Below are 24208 nucleotides of genomic sequence, written 5' to 3'. Positions count from 1 at the left end.
ATTCCTCTGGGGATCTTTACGGCAGGACACAGTGTCCCATTAGTACTAAGGGCAGTTGTAAACCTGAGCAACTGGGGGATGGCCAGTTATGCTTCGCCTCTGCACGGGAGTTTGAGTTGGTCCAGAGTTGGGGTGAACCCAGTTAAAAGGTCTAGGCACCTAATCAAGAATACATCTTGTGCTCATTGGTTAATCGGGGAGGCAGGCAGCTTAGGTCCTACCACCACTGCTCACCCTTGAATTGCATGCCTAAGTTTAAATAAACCAGCAGCAATGTTTATCCAAGCACACGGTGTGGTCTCAATTTGCTCTTTTGAGTTCCTTTGTGTGGGAGTGGTGGTGTACACATCTAATAGGGATAACAAATTTGGACATGGGCTTTGGTATGGCGGCATTATGTATCTGACATGGGCCCACAGGGAGAGCACTCAAGGACACTCATGGAAAGAGTCAGGTCTGAGTCAATTGCCAAAGTGCCAGAAAGGTAGAGTCACATAGCATAGGTTTGAAACTCGTATTTCTGGGTAAAGCGAAAAAGAACAAAGAAACCACAGGCCACTAAAATGAGAGAGTGTTGATTGCCTATGACAGAAGCTCACTGCACCTGGTGTAGTAATGCAAAAGCATATGGATAAAAACAGGCCAATCCATGTATGTCCCATCCTCTGTCATACCACTAGAAATATATCCACCCTGATAAAAAGCATGCAGACAGTTTGAAATACGTTTCCAACTGTCCACACTGAGTAACAGCTCAACCATGCACCCCCCAGCTTTCTGAAGGGGGGGCAGGTTAGCATCCACCCACTGTCAAATCTGCTAGAGGCCTGGAACGTGTGTCCCACTGTGAGTCACACATGAAGTGGTAACTACATGTCCTGTCCTGATTAATACTGCCGCACCTCAGAGGGGCAAGGCTCTGGCCCCAGCCTAGACTAATTGAAAGTAGCCCACATACCAGGGGCAGCTCCTCCGCTTAGGCAGAGGTGCGCCACCTACTGCCTTTCAGCACGGCAAAAAAATAAAAATGAAATTATAATTACGCAATGTTATTATCATTTTATTTTTCTGTGCTGGGGAAGTTTTGGGGGGCGTGGCTAGGCTGCGCAGGGGGGAGGACTCGTGGCTCCCTCCTAAGTTTGCATGAATGTTTGGTCGGCCCTCTGGGGCTGGCTAAACATTCATGTGCACATTCCATGTTCTCCACCGAGGCTGCATTACAGCCTGGGTGGGGAACTTGCCTAGGCTCCCATTCCCCATCTGAGCACCGAACCACGGAGTTTAGACCAATCACACTGCTGCATTGCAGCATTGTGAATGGCTTAGTGGAGCCTATCCTGCTTCCTGTTCGAACAGAAGCCAGGAAGAGGACGGAGGGAAGGGAGGACGCAGCCGGCCAGCCAGCAGGTAAGTGATTTTTCCCCCCTTACCCTATTACATCCCTCCCCACCCAACTACTGCTTCTACGGGGGCAGCCGTGACTGCCACATACACTCACATCTTCATTGCCAGTGCCCACTCTTGCAAGGCATCCTGTCGCAGGAATGAGTGTATTTTCTAAGACACATGTGATAGTGAGTGGTGTCCTGACTATTTGTGATGCGGTTGCAGATCCATTGAGAGGGCTACTCAGTGGAACAGAGTGCTGCCACCGAAAAGAGCCCTGCACCTGATTTGCTGAGCTGGGGAATGTCCTAGAGACAAGCACTTCACCTGGGAAGACAAATGAAGTTTCATTGACACCAGATTTGAGGCATTTTGCATCTTCCTGGACAGGGCAAGGTGCAAACAAAATACAAACACAATGCAAACTGACATTAACCATTAGGATTTTGCACACTTGCTCTACAGATGATATTGGGATTACTGGAGAAATGGTGGTGGAGGTATGTTCCACTTAAGGAAGGAGATTAGGTTATGTTATAAAAAGAATGACAGGAGTGGCCTGTCAAGATGTGGCTCGACTTAGCTATAAAGTAAATAAAAAAGGGGCATTTCACATACAAATCACAGCCAATAATAATACTGATCAATAGTAACAATTGCTTACACTTTACAGTGTATCACCCAACATCATTTTATTTTTAGCAAATCTGCCACTATTCCTAAACGGCACTAACTGCTTACAGCATAAATACAGAGAGAAAAGCCAGTTATAAAAAAAGGTATTAATTAACAGATTCAACCAAATATGTTGTCCTGACAGTGTATAAAGCAAGTAGCTTAGAACATCACACACGGCTGCAACAAGGGCAAACACAGTAAAAAGTCAAACATACAGGAGGCCCGGGTTTTCCTCTGATCCCTGGTGGTCCTGGCAAACCGGCAGCACCCTGAAAAAAATGCAATTAAACATAGTTAAAAATAAGCAGTGAAAACATACAGGCATGCCACTGTTTAAAACTAGGCCTCTGATTTCAAAACAGTTCCAAATGGCCTAAGGCGAGTGTTTACATTCAAGTAAATAATAATAATACCAGTATTTAGAATCTTCTGCACAAGTGCCATCAGTTATTCTTAAATAAGGAAAGATTTTTACTTGGACAAGAATTCACGTGCTACATGATGTGGGTTACATATTGAATTACATCAGAAGATAGTATTTTTAGGTCACACAGAGAAGGATCTTATACGTAGAAGGACAATAGATAATTTCTTAGGTTCTTTACTAATAATGCTAGGCTACAATTAAACAGCTGCCTCCTATATACAGCACCGATAGACTAGTTGGTTTTATATGTTGTTTTCTCCATGCATTCACATTATCAGAGTTATGCCTTCCAATCAAAGAATCTCTGTATCTCTGCAGTCTTTGCCAGGTCTAACCTTCAGAATCATTGCCGCTCGGACTTCCAACTACTTTGGCCCACCGCCCATTCGCTGGATAGCGAGCCTGCTGGGTAAGCCACATGCACATCGGGAAAGAGAACAAAAGTCCTACCTTAATTTCCATTGTGGTTGGTGGAAATAGGAGGAGGGCTGCCAATAGACAGAAATAGTGAAGGATCACAGGATTGGTTGCCCTATTTTTATGCTCATTGGGAAAGAAGAAAGAACTAACGTGCTTTCTCTTCTGCTCAGAAGAGGATAGGCATTATGCTGCAGGTAGCAAAGAGTCCCATTCCACTGAAATCAGTTTTAGTGGTACCCACTGGTACCCACCGGCACAAATTAATCACTGGTCTTTGTCAACATTGCAGCAGAACTCTGTGGTTCCACACCTCCCAGTGCCCAGTACCAGCTGCTACAACAAACCCTACCATGGCATGGGTTTTTGTGCCTTTCTACTGACAGTTTTACAAATATTAGTTGGGAGCCCATGGAAAGAGAGAAGGAAGCTTATCACCACTCAGAGAAGAGATCCACAGACAGGGATAAATCACCAAGAATCTGTTGTTATTGGTCATGTTCCATGTTCACTGCTTTGAGGTTCACAAAGCCCTGGAAATTTGCAAAGTGTATGGAGAAAATACCAGGTTCCAAAGACACTGCTCTCTACTGTAGGCATCACTCTCAGTCACACGACAGTAGTAGCCAGAAGAGCATTAGTTTTGGCAACATTTGGGATGTACAAACCTGCGAATTCATAGCAAATTAGCTTGAAAGCTGTCATCCAACTGGGCATAGATGACAAAGAATTGTCAATAACAGCCTATTATTACACTTACCTAACATTCATTCTGAGAGAAGGTGAATTTCAAAGGTGCCTTAAAGTTACTTTGGTTTGCATGAGGGATGATAGAAAAATAAAATATTCTGAACTAATCAGAACCTTGCTCTTGAACCATGAAGGTCATGACAAGGACTAATCCTTTAATGGTGTTCCTCTCAAGTGTTTCTCCGAAATTATTGCCGTATCCAAGAAGCTGCTATAACAAATTGGCCTCTTTGGGCTGAACAATCTTTTGAGACAGATGCAAACATCAAAGTGTACAGTGCCAGGACCAATAGAGACTGAAAAGGATCACAATGTAACCCTGACATGTCTCAAGTTTATTTCTAATTTGTGTCTGAGATGTAATATTGGGAAATTTCACATTGTATTACTCAGCTAGTTTTGATGAAAAATATCCACAGAGAACACTTGTAATGCTAAACCAAAAGCGCCAGACTAGGAATAGTAGAAAGACTGATGATACAGTGCTCTGGATGTGGTTGGTGAGAAGAATGGTTTATTTGTGTAGTGCAAATGCATCAAATCATCTATAAACCCGAGGACACTAATAACAAAGTCTAAGAAACAAGTGCCCATTATTGGCCTCCATATTACCACTGAGAGGACATCTGTAACGATTTCTGACAGAATATGAAATATAGTGATCAGAATGAGCAATTTTCTTCAAAGCACATTCGCCATGTCCTCCTGAACAAGGTAAGAGAATGGTTCTTCATTCCTTGGATGAAACTCCAAAGGTAGACTGGAAAAAATCATTGCCTAGTACCTAGATCCACTATCATTTTATGGTCATCTCAACCTCCTCTAAAGCTGGTCTGAAAGCACCATGCCAAAAGCAAAGGGTTCAAGAAGAAGTAGGGGTCATGATCTGCTGTGTGTAATGCAAGAATTAGGGATAGTCATTGGTAGCAACTGCTAGTGCTTTAAAGCTGCTTTCATCTCTGCCCTCCTCTGCTTGTGATTACTGCCTTCCAGACAATCATTCAATATTTCTCTCTATTGTGTAGAACATTTTACAGGCTGCAAGTTTCATAATAAAAAATAGAAAATTGGAAAATACTGTGTGGGAAGTCAACATTTATTAGAGTTTGAAACTACAAAGCCCTTTAGAAGTAACAGCCAAACAATTCACATATATGACTATTTACTGGATTAGCACTATGCGGTGAAGTACATGGCAATATAACTATAGGCGGCGGAATGTGGTTCATGCTGTTAGAAAAAGCCGTTCAAAATGACAGTATACTCCAGAAGCAATGAACCACCTGCCTTGAACTAGAGTTATCAACTGATCGTTGGTGCTTTGTATTTAATTTCTCATTTTCTGAAAGTAGTTGCTGTTCATAAAGTTTTCAAAATTGAAAAGGAAAAATGAAATACTTTCTAACAGCACAGCTAAGGCGACTTACTATTGACAGTCTTCATGCACAAAAGCACCTTCCTTTTGAGAACATCCTGTGTGCTTCGGATTGACTTTCCTAACTGCGGTGTCAGCAGGATGAAAAAAGACTAGCAGACGTGAAATCCGTAAAGACCGAGGTGATGGCTGTGGTCGTGAGTCTAGACGGAGGGTTGGACAGAGTAAGCTGGGTCAGTTCTATGACCATTGCTTACATATTCAAATTGAGGTATTTTAATGCATGATGAATATAAAGTCCTTATCATTGAGAGATCCTCTAGAGGCATGCTGGTGCTGGGACTAAGATCAAATTACAGCATGGGTGCCACAGTCACCTACTCACAGCAGAAGTAGTGAAACAGATGCATTTACCAATTTTTGGAACATAGAAAAGGATCATTTAACATGCATTATTTATCCCCTTTTTTAATCCAGTAAAAATAAAGTGCAAACAAAAAATGCTGAGATCATGAGAAAAGCCCAAACTGGCCATGATCAGAGGTAATGCAGTTATTAGTGGGAGGGGAATCCATTAGTGAGGTAGATACATTGTTTGATATGATTTATAAAAACCTATCTTAGGAGCTGGCTACTGGTGCTGATAATTATTGGGCTGCTAAATACTAAGGCTGCCTACTCGTAATTCCAGTGTCATGCCTCTTCCTCGGACAGCCCTACACATATTATCTCTTCAGCACAACCTTGCTGTTTTTTTCACCTATGCATTGTCCCTTATTCACTGTTCTTTCATCTTTCTCTTCTTATTTTCACCTTTTTCTGCCGTTCCCTCTGTTGCTCTGGGTCATATTCTGATGATGACAAAATAAGCCTTGGCCCTTTAAAATAAGTGTCAGTGCCTACTACCACTACCTGCAACCAACAGCACACATTAAGCACTGGGTAGTTATAAGAATAATGTTCAGGATTTTACTGTGGGAATAGGTGGAGCAGGAACACATATCAGAAAGTAATTTGCCCTACTTCACAGAAATTTGTCAAACTCCCTTACGGTCCTTACAGGACTGATGCTGCAGTGCTCACCTAAAGAAATTGGCATCAGTTTGGTACAGTAGTACAGGACTATGCTGCATGCTGGATTCTGTGTGAAAAGACAGTACATGTAGCTTGATCAAAATCTTCAACCAGACCAACACTGAAAGGAGATTGCACCGAAGAGCAGCTAGAAGTTTGAAGCCTTTGGAGCAGGTGGGAGAGATGGGAATAGGATGTGGGCAAAACCTGTGGGATGAGGAATTGGGTGACACATGGGATGGAATATTATGGTCGTCTTCGATTTTTGGTGTTCTATCAAGGAGCCAGTTGTCCTAGTGCTAAGAGGCATAGCTCTATGAAAATGGACATATAGGATATAATTTTGACTTACACAATCCAGTCTAAAGTTATCAGAAGAATCTAAGAGACATTTAGTTAAGGTGCAAATATGACAATTTTGACACATTACTACACACCACAAGAAAACCTCATATGGGCATTGTGTTGGCAATAGTGAAACATACAAACAGATGTACTATTAATAAGGTTGGATAATTGCATCTGTAGCTGACTGCAGCTCACTTTATAGGAAAGGGATGCTTCGTTTGAGGGCTACACCTGCTTCAACACTTGACGTCATATATGCTCTGCTTTACTGTTGAAAATTTACTTTTTTCGTCCCCATTATTTTCATGAGCAATTCCCATTTTCCTGGAAGGAGAACAAGTACTCAAGCAAACAGATTTTGAGTTAGCCCTTCCATTGAGTTTTTGAACATATACTGTGTGCTGGAATAGGCCAATGAATGGAGTACTTAAAAAGGTCCATGTATTGAGTATTTGAACATGTGTAAGTGCTTTGAAGGTGTGTAAGTGCTGGTATGATGGCTCAGTAATTTAAACGAGCGCAGATCCCAAGTTGGAATCGTGTCATGGTCAGCTCAGCCTCCCATCCATCCGAGATGGGTAAACTGAGTACCATGATATTGAGCAATAGTACCAACTACTATTTATAACAGGTAGAAATGAGAGAAGTGTGGCAGGAGGTAGAACGGCTGAAGTGTTGTATATGACGCAAACACAATAAGGTGATAGACACAGCGCTGAATCTTTTCAGGCACTCACCACGTGTCACTATTATACCTGGGGTGACTACATCCTCGTTCTTTAACTCACTTCGCCACTCAAGTTCAGACCCAGCCACATGCAAATCAGTCTTGACCCTGTTCCTCTTTGGAACAGTCCAGCCCGAACTGGCAAACCAGGTCTTCCCTGGACCGGAAACAAGCTTATTGTGATTGCTTTGTTCGCCCTAAGTTGGAAGGGTATGCCCAGACGTCGGTCCCTTGTGCACTTTGCCACTGGATTCAAGCTAGCCTGACTGAAGAGGGGTGGTACCTCGAAATGCTTGTTTCAGGGAAAGACCTTGCTTCCGTCCATCCTCTTCTTGTATTTGTGTTGTATATAAAGTCCTTATTTATAAATATAACCATAGCAATGCTCACTACTATCAAATCGACACGTAAAACCTTTATCACAACCTTCAAATACGCTCCTAAATCCGTCTTATCAGACTCTGCAAGTTTGTTAAAAGTAAACTGACTTCTAGGGAGGTGAGCCATCAGGAACAATTGTAGTTCATGGGTTTGACATCTAAGTCCTGCTACAGAGTACAGCGCTAGGCTAGTGTCATTATTATATACACTTGTGCTCAAACCTCCCACCGGTGGATGGCTTTGCACAAAGAACTAGCCATGGTAGATACAGTACTTGAGAGAGTAGCTACATATGGGTTTTCTATGCCGAAACTACTTTTCCCTGTATGTTGCACTATCTATGTCACTATGAGTATGAACAAAAGGTCAGTACCAATCAAACTGCCAACATGTTTTCCCATGAACAGCGTCAAGTGCTTAATTTGAGCCGGTGGTTGCAGGTTGGGCTTACCAAAACGAATTTTGGGCACTACCATTTAGTTTTCCTCAATAGACTTCGACCAATTGCAAGAGGGAGAAAAACAGAAAGGAGGGAAAAGAGGAGGAACAGAAAGATGGAAAAACAGTATGAAGGAGAGAACGTCGGGATGAAAAAGAAACTGCAAGGAGGTGATAAATATGCAGGGAATGCCTGACTTTTGATTAAAGAGGCAGGAGGTGGAACCAAGACTGCTCATCCTCGGTATTCGGGACCCTGCCTTCAATAATGCCAGCGGTGGGCTTATGGACAAAACTTTGGCCACTGTACATACTCTTTTACAAATCAAGCAGTGGTTAATTTGAGCCAGTGGTCTCCGGAGCTCAGCACTGGCACTTAGTCCTCAACTCCGGCGCTTTTCATGAGCACCAGCTAAGGACACATTAATTTACTAGGAGGTTAAATGATTTGTCCAGAATCGCAGGATGTTGTGATGATGCCGAGACTCAAACTTGATTCCATCAGCTCCGAAGTCGCAAGTGCTGGCCCTTACACCACATCCTCTCCCCATTTTCATGGTTAGTAGTTGGTTCTGTTTTAGGTGGTGCTACAATGAGAAATGAACTGGTGCAAGCTGATCCTGACGAGAGCCTGGCATATATTTTTTTTTACAAACTAACCACTGATTGCGTGTGGCCTATAATTGTACCATGATTTATTGCAGCCAGAAAGATGAGCAAAACATATGTCATTGCTACAGAGTAGGGTATTCTCTCAGTGTGCACTCAACATTTGTATTGTTTCCATAATATGACATGTGCTTCAAAGAAATGCTCGTGAGGAGCCAAAGAGAACTGATTGACATTGTAACAGCATTTATCAATTAGAAAAACATGTAATATGCCTACCTTGTCTCCTGGATACCCCAGTTCTCCAGGTTCTCCCGCAAAGCCTTGTTCACCCTAAAAGGAATACCACATACATGATACAGCTTAAAACAGTTATGGCAGCGACAGCAAAACAAATTGAAATATGGAAAATGTCATCATCATGATAACCCCACACCAATGCAGAGCTTTACCATGCTCTGGGCTAATAGCATTATGGAGAATGGAGAACACAATTATGTGGCAAAGTAATCTAACTTATGCAGCTAAACTCCACATTATGAATCAAATTCTTGTGCAGTACTATTTTGATCCATTTGAGCTAGAATATATTTCATGAAACCTGTGAATTGCACACATTATGTGGCAAAATTCGGTAAATCCATAACACAGCAATAAACACTGCAACCACAGAATCACAAAATTCCACTGGCCCACTCCATTGTCCATTCAAATTCCAGGCACTGCCCAATATTAGATGCACTTTCAAAACAACATAATTCCCTAAAATAATGAACTAATATACAAAGCATATAAGGGTAACGTGTAACATGGTCCTATATTACCATCACAGGGTTTGGGTGATATATATATATATATACATATATATAGATATATATATATAGATACATAGATAGATACCATTGAAAAGACATTTTTTATACATTTGGTATAATTCAACATATCTGCATAAAACTTTAAGTTCATCCCAATTCCGTTTAATTTACCAAGTTTTGTGCAGATTTGTCAATTTACAAAAATTATTTTTCTAACTTTTCTCACTTTATCCTCCACATAATTCTTTGCTTTCCACTACAACAAATAAGTAGGAGAATCTAATTACATCACTCTTGTAGAACTTTCAAGTGCCTCTGCTCTGTTTGGTGTAAATCTGTTCATGCAATTGTTAAATTAGCATTACAAAAATGGGTCAGTGGGGTTAAAAGGGTTAAAAAGTTAGAAATGTCTGGACCATTAGTCCTGAAATGGTCTACAAATCCGGATTCATCTGTCAAAATAAAAAAAATAACTGAATTTAAATGAGTGAGGGAACTTTTCTGCATCTTGTCAGGTTTATGGACCGAAAGTCAGGTATTTGGACCCAATGTCTCTGATTGGCTGACGACAACTGAGAAAAATCTGTTGTGGTTGCCTTAAAGGACATAGGACATGGTACACAAGTCCCAAACAAAGTGAAGGAGCTATAAGGGTTAAAAGAAAGCATTCCTATTTCCCGACCACTGGCTCAGGTGGAACGGCAAGGTTCTCTAATCCAGAAGAGGAGACGACCAGTGCAGCTCCAAGGCCTGTGAACCCAGCCTTGTGGTCCACATACCACGCAGCAAAGGCTCTTGGGCCTTTGTTAGGACCCTGCACACGTGTGTTGACCCAGGACTGGGTTCATGAACACTTTGAGGGTTCCAATGACGGTCCATTATCCTCAAAAGGTTGATGTAGTATATCTTCAAAAAGTGCTAAAATTCACTGAAAAACTACATTGAATGAGAAGCAATGGTTACAGTTGGTTATAACATCTTAACCAGTGCTTAATCTGTGCCGGAGTTTGTAAACACAGGCACTTATTTTTGACAGTCTACCACATGGTGGAGTTGACTGTACACTTTTTTATAAACTGAATCTTTTTATTAACAGTTCAATAAAAAACAAATACAATGCATTATTGTGCACTGACATTTCCATTGGTTGTATAAGCATTTCAATCGACATTGGTGAGGGATACAGTTGAACCTGACCGCTACTCTACCAGGCCCTGACTGTAGACTGTTTTGACAGTCCATCAACAATGTATTTAATATACTTTAAACAAATATAAAAGATACATGTTCAGGCCATATTTACAGCATTAGATGCTGTGGAAAAGATTGGCTGTGTTGAGTGGAGCAATGGATGGCTCCAACTTCAGTAGCTTCCTGAGAAATACCTCAAGGCCTGCCACTTACATTTTTACAAATTAAGCATTGATTAACATGTTTAAAAACATGACAAATTCACTAAGAGTGTACAGTTAACCTGAGGTTACTAACGGTTAAGTATGCAATAAAATAATTCACACAAAAGCAATGCCTTCCTCAACTCACACACCAGTGGTGCTACTGAATATTATGTCTCAATCGTCATTTCAATTAAAAAGGTATTTTTTGATTTGCTTATAACTTTGGCGCCCATTGACCGATTTGCACCAAATGTGGCACTTCCCTAGCATGGCCAACTAAAGGCTGCCATGCAAAATGTTTGTGCATCTATGTGTCGGAAAAAATGTTTCCCCAATTTAGCTTCCATAGGAAACCACTTCAAAAGTTTTCATTTTTACTGTGGTATAAATCCATTCAGTAGTTTTTGATATATTGATATGCAAAAATGGACTGTGTGGGTTTAAAAGGGTCAACAAGTTTGTATATCTTGTCAGTTGAAAAGCTATTTGTTAATTAGCTTATACAATTTGCACCAATATTTAAATATGCATGACATTAGTCAGAATATTTGTGGCATTTTCAAATTCATACAGATCCATCAAGGGGGACCTGGGTAAAAAGGGGAGTGGGAGGAAGTGTTCATTTGCTCATACATTTGGAATCGGTGATGAAGCTACACAAAGTTTAGAAGAAGCTTGAAAGGAATATTTTTCTATTGGTATGTCAAGTCTTATGCCAAACCAGCAGGGGGCAAAGTTAAATGGGGTGATCAATGACATTTTTATTTGCATAAAATGTTGGCTGTGTTTGATGACACTGCATCAGATGTGGCAGGCTGTTGCACCCAGTGCATCCATTTCAGTTTTTTGTGACAACGCAATGGGGGGAGGGGAGCGGGGGGGGGGTTTAACAAAGAGTTTCTGATGGATCTGGATGAAATGTTTCAGAGACTTAACCTGTAAACCTTCCCTTGATTGTCCAGATCCATCCTAGTTGAAAAAGGTGGGGGTGGGCAAAAAAGTGCTAATTTGATGATAACATTGGCAATATGCTATGCAATGCTACGAGATTTGTAGAGTGCATGGTGACCCGGAGGCATCCCAGCGCTAAGAGAAAGAGGAAGCACAGCAAGCCTGAGATCGGGTGTAGTCAATCCTATGAGAGGTCACCATGGAAAGAGCCATGATTTAATGGCTTTGCGAAAGTGCAACTCATTGTCCAGGTACTTAATGGCTAAGGGTAGAGAATTCCAGAGCTTAGCAACATTGATTTGAAAGGAGCGCCCTCCCTTTCTGGGTCTTTGAACTCCATGAACGGTAACCAGATGCTGGTTGGAAGAACAAAGGACCATATTTTTGGTGTAGTGAGTGACAAGCTGTTGAAGGATGGGCGGGCCTTTCCCTTGGAGAATTCTATGGGCAATGCACGAGGACTTGAATTCAATTCTTTGAGCAATGGGAAGCCAACGCAATGCCATCAACCCCAGCCTGGGAGATTGAGACCTGGGAATATCCAGTAAAATACAAGCAGCTGCATTTTGTACCACTTGCAGTTGCTGGATGACATCCTTGGTGGGACCAAGGTAAAGAGAATTCCTGCAGTCCAGGTGGGAAAGGATTAATGCCTGGACTACTACGTGCCTCACGGTCTGAGGGAGCAGCAGCAAAATCTAACGTAACATCCGCAACAGACCAAAGCAGCTGGCTGATGCTTTAGTGGCCTGGGCTGCCATCATCAAGGTGTCATCAATCCACATCCCCAGACCTTTTATAGTTGACTTATTAGTCGGGTGCCCCTGGTGAGTAGGCCAAGCCAGATCGTATTGGATGGGGGACATATTGCCATGTATAACTTATTCAGTTTTGGCTTCATTTATCTTGAGACAGGATTGATTCATCCAGCTGGCTACTTGTTCCCTAAAGGTTCCCAGATTAACATGGGGCAAGTCAGAACCAGGAGTAAGTGAAAGCACCAACTGGGTGTCATGCCCATAGTTGACTATTCACATCCAAACGGGAGCTACAATGCCTGCCAATGATTGACGATAGATGTTAAATAACGTTGGGCTGAATGAGGACACCTGGGGGACCCTACAGGTGACAGGCAAGATACTCAAGGTAATGCCCTTGTCAAAAACTGGGAATGTATGCTCATTTAGAAAAGAATCACCCCAGTCCAAGGCTTTTCCTGTAACACCAGCTTTACCAACCCTATGCAGAAATATAGAATGGTCAACGGTGTTGAAGGCCGCACTAAGGTTCAAGAAGATGATGGCAGCCGGGCCCCCTATATAGAGTCTCTTTTTAGCTTCTTTCACCACTCCCAAAAGGGCAGTCTGTGCTATGTCTGGGGCGGAAGCCAGTTTGTGGTTGATGCAAGAAAGAGTTGGCCTTCAGAAAATCAGAGAGGCATCTATTAAATATGTTTTTCAACCACCTTACTAAAAGCTCGTAAAAGCAGGATAGGGCGGAGGTTTTCCAAACAGGCAGGGTTAATTTCTCAGTATGGCTTCTACCACCACAGGTTTCCAGGTTAGGAAATAGATCCAGTTTCCGGGACAGATTGGTCATTTTGAGCAGCATAGGGAGAACAGTCTCCTGCTCTAGAGCAATGATCCTGGGGGGAGTTGGATCAAGGGGACATTCTGATTTGATTTTACAGAAAAGAGAAGTCAGCTCCTCCAATAAGAGGGGAGGAAATTGGGACAGGATGGAGGGACAATCATCCCTAGAATTGTTGTTGGGAACAGATTTAATGCTTCCACAGTCCTTTTCGAAATATTGATAGATATCCAAAAATTTTAAATTAAAGAAGGAGGCAAAAGCATTGCATCTTTAAGTTAATGGTTCGGAAAGAGGTGTGCTGGAAGAAAGGTCTAGCAAAATGTTTGTGATTTTAAACATTTCTCTGAGGTTTTTGCCAGCTTTATTCACCCTTATTTCAAAATAAGACACTTTGGCCGAATGAATTTAAGCATGATAAATTCTAACTCTCTCCCTATATATAGTTTTTTTGGTTCAGTATAATCTTTCCTCCATTCCCTTTCTGCAACCTTACAATTTTTCTTTAGAGTTTTGATGTGGGGAATACCATGGGGCCGGCTTATTATTAGGTTTTTCTGGTCTTATCCCTTATGGGATATTTTGATCTACTGGGTCTGCCAGTCCGTTATCTTATCGTGGGCATCTAGTGGACCAAGGCCCAGACAGGGTAGGATTGATTCAGTGAACATCTCCAGATCTCCTGGTTTAACTGAGACCATTGTAGATCAACCATGATCCTAATGGGAGCAGACAATTTAAGTATCCTAAGTTTAATGGGGATCAAAAAGCGATTTGACCAAAAGGAGAGGAACTGTATACACTGTGTGAGGAATCTCCATAAAACTTGGCAGAAGCTAGGAAGGAATGGTTTTCTATTGGTGTTTCCATCGAGGGCTGGAAATAGTTCAAAAGAGGACAGTAAAACATTTATTTGCTTATAACTATGGTGCTGTTTGAAGACTCTGCATCAAACGTGGCAGGCAGTTCACAAGCTACACTTAGTGCCGCTATGTCAGGTTTTGTGCATATCCGATTGCACGGGAAGTAAAGAGGGAGGCAAAACAATATGGATTTACTAATAAAACTGGCACTGTTTGATGTTCTGCATGTAACTTGGCAGAGACATAGCATGTCTAGTCTATTCTATGTTGTTTCAATGTCATCCACGTTCAGCAAAGGGGGTGAAGCAGATTTCAACAGGAAGTTTCCATGTGCTAATAAATTTGGCATAATTTACTGTATCCACACAAAATTAGTCACATGTTTAGAAAGGTTAGTTTTCTGTCGATTATATCAAGTCTTAAGCATAACTCTCAGGAGCGCATGTAGTACGTCATAAAAACCCATTAACTTCGCTGTAGAAATACCACAGTTAAGAATCAGTTTTGGTCCAGCGAACACAAAACTGAAAAAGCCATGAAATGTGCCAATTATAGTGTGCAAGGCAGAATTTACAAAATAACTCACACCCACTGCCATGTTCAGTACTGTCCAGGAATGTTTTCTTTAAAAAGCTGCCTACAAACAAAGAGCAAAATATAGTGGAGGGATGAGTAATGGTGTGCATTGTATGTTGCACACCATAACTGGTGAATTTCAGGACGTTTTCAGTTTTGTGTTCACTGAACCGTAACTAGGCCTGGGAGAAATTTTAATAATGCTGGCAAAAGTGGTGTGATTGCCAAATGTTGATTTACGCTAAATTCCTGACATTACTTGAAATTTCTCATTACACAACTTTATGTAATTTGTGCACTGAAGAGACTTGATAAGTAGATGATATTTTGCCAGACATTTTTACAAAAAATGCTTGTGAGGGAAATACCAGCAAATCCCATTCCACCTTAAAAAATATAATTTTGCAGAATGTTTATGTTATTTTGTGAAATTTGGCAGGATTATGTCCACACTAAACCATAAATGGTCTTTAACTTTGTTTTGTTCAGTGAATATAAACACACACACACACACACACATATTTATATATTTATTCATTTAGTCATATATATGTGTGGGTGTATTATATATATGCAAATGCACAGACTGTATTATGTTATGTGTTGTCATTTTTCAGTGTGGGGAGGGAACATAATTAACGGGTTTCTATGAAATATAGGATAAGTGTTTCATCACCATGAAGACAGCTCAAACCACTCTTCATAGCTTTACTTTTGTCCATTGTTTTATCCAAATTCTATTCATAAAAGGTAAACAGAAACAGCTTCAACAATCTTCCCATTCTACTAACATAAGCGCTTAACAAAGCAAAGTGCTTTTTTAAAAAACAATTCTGACATTTTCAACCACATAATGAAGTATTTTTCTCTTATTTTAGGTACAGACATCCCAAAAGTATAGTCCGGTATCTCATTTAATGTTTCCAATACTTGGTTCTGGAGATATTTATGTCCCCTGGCTTTTAGCCTTGTGGTTTATGATGTCATACTACTGAAAAGACAGGAGTGCAAAACACATAGATGCCAATCCGCTGTGAGTAGAATTCTGTTTATAACCATTTTTGAGAGAGAAGGGCATCATGATCTGCTCCTGGGTCCACCCTTGTTTGCTCAAAAATAGTATTAAACAGCTGATTACACTCTGCACATATGCTTATATGACTATGAACACACCCCCACCCACATGTATATAAACATATGTATAGATATATCAATACCAGTGCATGTATGTATTTACGCAGAACAATGAAAATGGAAATATTTAGATCACCTTATCACCTTTCAATCCAGGTTGTCCGACCTGCCCTGAAATACCCTATGGGACAAAGAAACAAGAGGTCTTACTTTATCTCAGAGCATTTAATATGTGCCATGGTCTCATAAACGCTTAAGACCTTACCTGAGGTCCTGGAATCCCCGTTGCTCCAGGTGGTCCCACAGAACCAATATCGCCCTATACAAAAGGAAATAAGATGAATTTCAATTAAACATCCCTCAACTCAAGTGTTATATTTTTACTGAAGAGATACTATGCTTACATGTGGCATGCTGGTGAAAATGATGCTCAGTAAAGAAAAGCATTACCTGCATAATGGGAAAGTGCTTTAAGTCATTGTTTATGCAATCCTTAACCCCTTCGATGCGCATGATGGAGCGGTTCCGTCATGCGCATCGGTTGCTCTGTGCGGATGACGGAACCGCTCCGTCATGGCCCCGCCCGCGCACGAACCCTTCAGCACAGCGCGGTAATCCGCGCCACGCTGAAGGGGTTAAACTACCTAACCCACCCACGTCTGCATCATAACATTGCCTTCCAACATGTGCATGCAGATTCAGAAGTTTGAGATAACAAAAGTGAGATTTGCTTTTTGCGTGAGAGTCAACCCATATTGCCTTGCCTTGCCTTTCCTTTCCTTCCCCTACAGAATCATGCGTTCTAAGGATTCAAGTTTAAACATCCCTCACTATCAATATACATCCTGCCCAGGCAATTGCCTGAGTGAGTACATTTCAATGAGAGAAGACATACAGCATACTGAGCTCAACACAGTGTAATCTCCTAGACGTCCGTAAGGTGTAGACAGGTGTGGCTTCTACTACCCTTACTTGTACCTTTGTACCCTTGTCACTAACATTGCTCCCCCTGGTTTAAAAGGTCATGTCGGCAGCAACAGCAATAGGAACTGAATAATAACGTGAAACACTTGTTCAGATTCTGTAGTTTACACTCCTTTTCCTTTACCCAGCTCCCAGAAAGCCAACTCTGTAATGTCATTTGTGGTCAAAGGTTGTGTGTAAGAATGTGGTTTATTAATTGAGGTGGATGCTAGTCCACCAGAACTAATAAAGTCCCTAACCTGTTAGGTCCATGAAATAGTTAAAGTAATATAAACCTGACCTTGAGGCCTGCTAGTTACGACACAGAGGAGCTAAACATAATTTAGTGTAAATGTGTAATGCAATAAGAAGCACCAATACAGTGAAAAAAACACAATAATAATACCACTCCAATTTAAATAAATAGAGTAAAATGTAATACACAAAATCACATCAAAGCAACAATACTCCAATAAGAGTAACCAGAGATATGAATGTTTAGATTTTAAAGTAAAAATAGCACTAAAAAGCACTAAGCACCAATGTTAGTCTATGGTCAGGAAGGACTTGTGTCCAATTTTAGGCCAACTGCAACTGAGTGCTGGATGGATATCCAATCCAGGTTTGTCCCCCCTTTAAGGTTTTACCTTGGGACTTAGTCTTTGAAATGGAAGTTGAAATTCTCCAGCAGTGCAAGGTTGCAGGCTGTGCCAGAAGAAGCCCTCTCAAAGTCAGATAGAGGTTGGATGAAATCATACTGAAGCCGTCGATTATGATAGGAAAAGCTTAGAGTGGAAAAATGCAAATTTCAGCCGGATACACTTTGGTATCTATGCTGGAACAACATGTCTGTGTTTGAACTTTGTCTCTTTCTCGAAGCTCCGAACCCTCCAGTGGGACAAGGCTTCAAGATGTATTCAATGATGAGTTCCACAAGGTTGGATACCTTCTCACTGACTAAATGGATTTGTGAAAGTGGAGAAGCTCCAAGCAGGAAAAACATGTTTCATCAGGCCAGTAAGTTGAACCTTGGGCTGATTGACTTGGGTGATTGGTGCCATTCCTCAGGAGGTCTGGAAGTCAAAAACTTTTTTAAGGCCCAACTTTTCAGCGTTGTTCAGAGAAGTGCCGTTAGACACAACCAGGGGTCCCAGAACCTCAGAAGCAGCAGTTGGTGATCAAGACTCACTCAACCAGATCCAATTGCAATTGGTCACCCGGCCACTTAAGGAAAAAGGCTACTTGCAGCTTATAGCAACCCAAGAGGTCAACCAGCAGTCTCTTGGATGTTACTTCTTTGTCCTGGATTCAGGAAAGAACAGGTCTAGTCCTTCAGGGATCCTTTCAGGTTGCAGCAAGCAGGGTGCAGTTCTTTTCTGATATTCTGCAGGTCCAAAAAGTGGAGGGTGCCTTGGGGTGCCCCATTTATGGTTGAGGCCAAGTAGCAGGTGGGGTTGACTCCTGACTCCTCTCTAACCAATGGATTAAAAGTTTCCAGGAGCAACACTACTGCAAACAATACCACAGTGTACTTTACTCCTAAAATTAAATTCAAGAGGGAAGAACCCTTTCTCTCTTGGACAGAAGCCTGTGCGCTCATGCATAGGTGTGAAGGGAAATGAGCAGCCCCCTCCTCTGTGGTCGAACAAAGCCAGTTCTGGGGTAGCTCCACTCCTGCTGGTTTTGGTGCCAGCCTCGCTGGAGGCACGTGAGTTGCCTTCTCCAGCACTTATCTTAAATGTACTTGTGAAAAGAAGGGCTCTTTATAAGTTTTGCCTCTAGAAGCTTCAGGTAGGGAATTCATAACTTTCTGAAAGTTACTTTTCCTGAATATGTATTAAAAATCTAACCTCATTTTAATTGGGATTTTAATTAATATAGTAGTGGAATTATTTGTGTTGCAGGCCTCATGCCAGAGATAGCAGGAGTCACATTTGAACCTGTACTCTAGTTTTTCTTCTAGGACAATCAGAGTCTTCCACAGAAAAAATAGCTTTTGCAGCCTTGTCACTCTAGGGACATGGTAAAATTAAATTGTCCCACTTGTGTATACCATGCACCCTACCTTGTGAGCCAGAGGAAAACTTTTGATATTTAAAAGGGAAGTTTTTATCAGTGACAAACTGCTATGTTGACAGGTCGGACTCCAGGTTTAAACTGCAGCACTCAGACTACACTGGTAGACCTGAAGCCATGTTTTCCTTGTCACATTAATGGATAGCACAATCAAAGCTGCAGTTCAAAATGTGACATTAACTTTCCATGGCATTCTACACTATATACCATGGCTTCAAAGGAGAGTTAAATATGGCAATCAGGGACTAGACACTTTGTACATGTTGCCGGGGGTCAGAGTACATTCACTGGGCATTAGGCAGCAGCACCCAAGTACACAGAGTCTAAAAACAAACATTGAAATTCAGTAAACAAATGGGAGTGACCACTCAAAAAGGGGAATTTTCTCACAGTTCATAAGGTCTTTTTATCTATCCCTAGCATTTTTATGAATCAGCTTCAGTGGGGATACTTTGTGCTTCATGCTGCCAGGCAATAGATGAAAAGAGAAACCTGACCTGCTGTTTAAGAAATGCTGTTTTAGGAAATAAAACAGTCTAAGACCTTTATCTCATTCGAATGGTCTAGTACAATTTAATTACTTTTATACAAAACAACCATTCTAATCAATGACGCATTGTGTAACCATGTCTTATCAAAAGATACGATGTTTCGTCAATAACTATAAACATGTTTTTGAAACATACATTGTTGACACAAGACAAACTAGTGACTAAATTATAACCAGTCATGACAGGTTTCTCTTTTTGTCTATTGTTAGTAGGTCCTTCCTGACCCTAGTGGGCCAAGCCCCCCTTTTCCAATAGTCTTCATGCTGCTGGGCAGCATCTGCTCAAAGTGATATTGTTAACAGGTTAATGTGTGCACCGTAGACAGCACATTTCAGTTCTTGAGCAGGCACATGGGCCAATCCTCTCCCGGAGGCCGTTATGATATGGACCCAAAAGTGGCACCGTTTGATAACGAGAAAGGTAAAAGTCACAATGAAGTAATTGCTAATTGCACTGAGAAGCCTATCTCAGTCTTAATGATAAAGTGACAATGACATCTGTACAAACATAAAACATATTTGATCAAATTTTACAAATCATGCATGGATCCAAAGTTTTGACTTATCATTGAATTCGTAGCCTGTAAATGAGTGGCCGATATAGTAAAGTAATATTATCCCCTCAAAGTGGTTTATGTTCTTGTTATTTACACAGCAAGAGGAAACGTATAGCTGTAACTTGATTCAGTAAATGAAATAACTAATGTTTACTGTAAATAAGCAACTGGCTTCTTTGAATTGAATGACGTTATCATATAGCATTATAGATGGGTAAGAGTGAACTAACAGGATGTTTTTCACAGAGGGGTTCTGAGTGACATCAAATAGACAATGAGAGAGGAGAATGAGAATTCATTTTTCATCCATGTATAATATTGTTATGTATAGAGCCCAAAATCATGCCTCTGCTTTCAGCTGCTATGCAGTGGCTGAGGAGTGATGGGGAAGCCATACATAACATGGCCTCTCCTCCCTGTCGCAAATGCAAAAAATAAATTCCTGGCCTCCTGCCACGCACCCCCTCTATTCTCAGTGCCTTCCATTCCTTCTCCAGCAGACGTTGTGCTCCTAGCTCTCCGGCGCTGCTCTGACAGGCTCTCAGAGAGGGCTGTCAGAGCAGCCTTGATTCCTTTATGACGTAGCAACAGTGGGTAACAGTTTTGTTAACAACTGTTGCGACATCGTCAAAGTCAATTACCAGATTTCCAACCTGGCGTTCATGCTAGTAGCTCTTAGTGAGAGCCATACATAACATAGAGAGTTATAGCTAGGGAGCAGGGAGTTATGGGGATGTTTTTCACTGAGGAGTTCTGAGTGACTTCAAATAGACAACAAGAGCGAAATTAATAAACCTGGCTTCTTGCCGCCCACTCGCAGCACTTCCTTCCCTCCAGCACCTGGGCTCCCTGCTCCCCAGCGCTGCTCTGACAGAATCTCAGAAACCCAGCCAGCAGGGAATAACAAGGTTTATTACTAGGCCTGGGCGAAGAACTACGCTACGCTCGCGTAGTTTGCGAAGTTCGCGCTACTTCGCACTACGCGAACTGCACGTAGCACAGTGCGAACACGCGTAGCGTAGTGTTGCGTAGTGCTGCGGTCATTTTTTGCTTGCTCGCGGTCCTCAACGTCAAGTTGGCGACCGCGAGCAAGCAAAATGACATCCCGGCGAGACTTTTTCCTTGTTCGCGATCAGCAACTGCAAGTTGGCGATCGCGAGCATGGAAAATAAACCTCCCGGCGAGATTCCCAACGCGAGGAGGACAGGTTTCTCATTGTGAGTGGTCGCGTATGCTCACGACCGCTCACGATGAGAAACTACCAGTTCGCGTTGAGAAAGCTGAAGCTCGAGTAAAAATCTACTCGAGCAGCAGAAAACTACAGCTCGCACTGTGCAAGATGCCATTTTCAATGATTGCACAGTGCCGGTTGCTTGTCCGCACTGTGCAATCATTGAAAACAACATCTTGCACAGTGCGAACATGTTACTATGCAGTTCGCGAAGTGCTACGCGTAGCTCGCGTAGTGCGAACTTCACTTTGCGTAGCTTCGCGAAGTGCTACTTCGCGAACTACGCCCACCCTTATTTATTACATATTGTTGCTATGTCAGTGAGTGACTGGATTTCCAATCCAGTCATTCACACTAAAGGTTCTCAGGGAGGGCCCCCTTTGCAAACTATCCCCAATGCACCAGCTTTTGTTTACAAACTGCCAGCTGTCAGAAGATGAGATTTTAAGAGACAAACTGTTATGTGAAACTGATATCTCCGGTTTATGTACTTTATTTTGTTAATGCAGTATTTTTTCTACAGAGTCTTTAATGTAAAGTTTTCATTTCTTTGAGTTGATTCATTTTTTTCTATCTTTTGGAAACAATATACGAGAAAGCTTGATTGTAATTTTCTTTCAAGATCAAACCAATTTTATTTTGAACCGTTGTTGCGGGATCCCTAAAAGGAGTGGGGCCCATAGACTGGTGCGAAACTTGCCTATTTGGTAATCCAGAACTGGTTATAAGTAGTATAACTAAGTTTCCACAGCATCCATTTCTTGTCAGAATAAGGTTAACAAAAAGCATCCTATTATATATATTTCTAGGTGTGCGTTAATTTGACCGGTGGGTGGGGGGGAATACATCAGTAATGTAAAACATTACAATAAGATATAGATTGTGTGCTATAGAAAGAGAATTCTAAAATATCTATAACAGTTTCGATAAATCTACTGCAACTCAAAAATTAGCAAAACTACCCCAATAAAGATAGAAGAGTGGTGACTGTTCAACGGTGACCTAGGTAGGATGGTTAATTAAAATGACACATTAACATCTACTGTGGTAGAAAAACGTGAAAGAAAATGTTTAGTTATTAATATGAGCCGTTAGCTTCAAGGAGTTAATAGTAGCGTGGCAGTGACTTAGATGGTAGTTTGCGCCCAAAAAACTATTACCACATTAAGATTTTGATTTGAAACGTTGTTCTCTGAGGGGGAGCTTGTTAGATGTGATGTCCAATCATCCCTGAACGACCACTCAATTTTGAGTTTGGATAACATTTTTATTACTGTATGACTATCGTAATTTTTAGCTGCCTGATGCGAGAGCAAATGTGATCAGAACAGGACCACAACATTTTGTGGTTGGTTACAATGTGCTATTGTGACTTTACATTGGGGATCTGGTGACGTGGCAAAATAATTCATTAAAATGCAAACAGCCAGCAGAGGCCTGTCAGCAACAGAAGCAACTTCTCCATTCCCCACAGGGCTTTATTTCAGAGGCTCAGAGCCTCACTGGGTGTCCTCGCACAGCCCCTGGTTAATCCTCCCCAGATCTCTTAACACTGTGAAAGACAGGCACGTTGACTTTGCCAATGCTTGCTTAAGTCAGCACCTCCACTTCAATGCAGAACTTTGATATTTATTACATTTCATCATTCTAAAACGTTCCCTACACACAGAAGAGTTTGTTCTAAGTGACAACGGAACTAAAAACAACTCTGGTTTAATTTTGTGTAAGGGTTCGTGACCTCTGAGACTTCGGCCCTTCACCTACATAAATACAACCTCTGACAAAGCGACGTCGGTTTAGATGTTTGGATTCAACCCCTTCGGGTCATTTAAACTCTGGCTCGGCTGGAGAAATGCATTGTGAGCTCTCCAAGGCTAATGCGCGACGCCACCTTCGCATTTATTTTGACAATCCAATAAAGTGTCATTTCCTAGTAAGAAGTTGACAACACGGTTTAACCTTGGAAATAGACGCAAGATTCTGTGGGGTTTAAAAAACACAAAACTACTGACAAAAGATGGATTGTTGAGATGTGAGCATCGCGGAGGCGGCTCTGATTAGGAGGGTTCCTCTTGTGATGCACTAGTGCACACACGCTAGTTACACAAAGCACGCGGGGAGCAAGGAACACAGCAAGCACAAGTGAAGGAAGCCGCGTTTCATAGGGACAGGTGGCTGTTCAGGCGAGCAGTGGTCACCACACACTCTGGCGTTATAGGGCACGGTGCAATGAGCATTTGTCACATTTATATGTATGTCCAAGGACCGTCACCCCCCAAAAATAAGACTGGTGCGGTGAAGAGCAGCTGCTTACACTTTCATTAGACCGAGTGAGGTTAAAAAAAAAAAGCTTGCAAGTAACACAAATCTAAAAGTATCCTTAACATGTGCATCCTAGGCATTGATCTGTACGATACTTGGCTAGGCCGGGCTTCTAGGTGCCAAACAAAGCCTTAATAAAAGCTTCTAACCCTTGGTCTCCTGCTATAGGCGAAGTGAGAAGTAGTAACCGCTCTAGTGCATGGATACCATCCTTTCCTCCTGGGTGTCACTGCAAGCTCCATGGGTTGACATCCGTAGTATCAGAGAAGGCCCAAGAGAGCGAGGACGCCCTTCTGAATGGCCGGGATCCTCTGACATCCCTTCAAAATGTAGCCGCACATTACCAGGGTCAGGCAAAGCTGCAAGGTCCAGGCAAGATTTTGACAGTTTTCTGAGGGGGCAGAGAGGGACCCGAGGTAACCGATGCTGTTAAGGTTTGCAGAGTGCTGGTGACGTCAGCAGCTATTCCTGCGAATCAAACATAAGGGATACACTAGAATCAGTGCTTTTCTTATGGCAGAAAAAAACAATTCTGGTGAATCTGTTGGAACTTCTCCAAAGCACTGAGCCATT

The 24208-nt window shown here is 41.8% G+C and overlaps 1 protein-coding gene across 1 annotated transcript in view; it reads right to left on the bottom strand.

The window, feature by feature from the left end:
* The window catches only part of COL24A1 (collagen type XXIV alpha 1 chain), an 826732-nt gene that overhangs the window by 385980 nt on the left and 416544 nt on the right, over positions 1 to 24208 (bottom strand). Inside the window, exons 15-18 of the mRNA XM_085602067.1 lie at positions 16202 to 16255; positions 16073 to 16117; positions 8890 to 8943; positions 2280 to 2333 (exon numbers count right to left, since the gene is read on the bottom strand). Of these exons, the coding sequence (XP_085458193.1) occupies positions 2280 to 2333; positions 8890 to 8943; positions 16073 to 16117; positions 16202 to 16255 (207 nt within the window). The remainder of the gene's footprint in view (positions 1 to 2279; positions 2334 to 8889; positions 8944 to 16072; positions 16118 to 16201; positions 16256 to 24208) is intronic.

The sequence above is a fragment of the Triturus cristatus genome, chromosome 4_2, assembly GCF_964204655.1.
Source record: "Triturus cristatus chromosome 4_2, aTriCri1.1, whole genome shotgun sequence".
Classification (NCBI taxonomy): Eukaryota; Metazoa; Chordata; class Amphibia; order Caudata; family Salamandridae; genus Triturus; species Triturus cristatus.
Note: the sequence above shows the minus strand (reverse complement) of the source record. Positions and strands in the feature narration are given on the sequence as shown.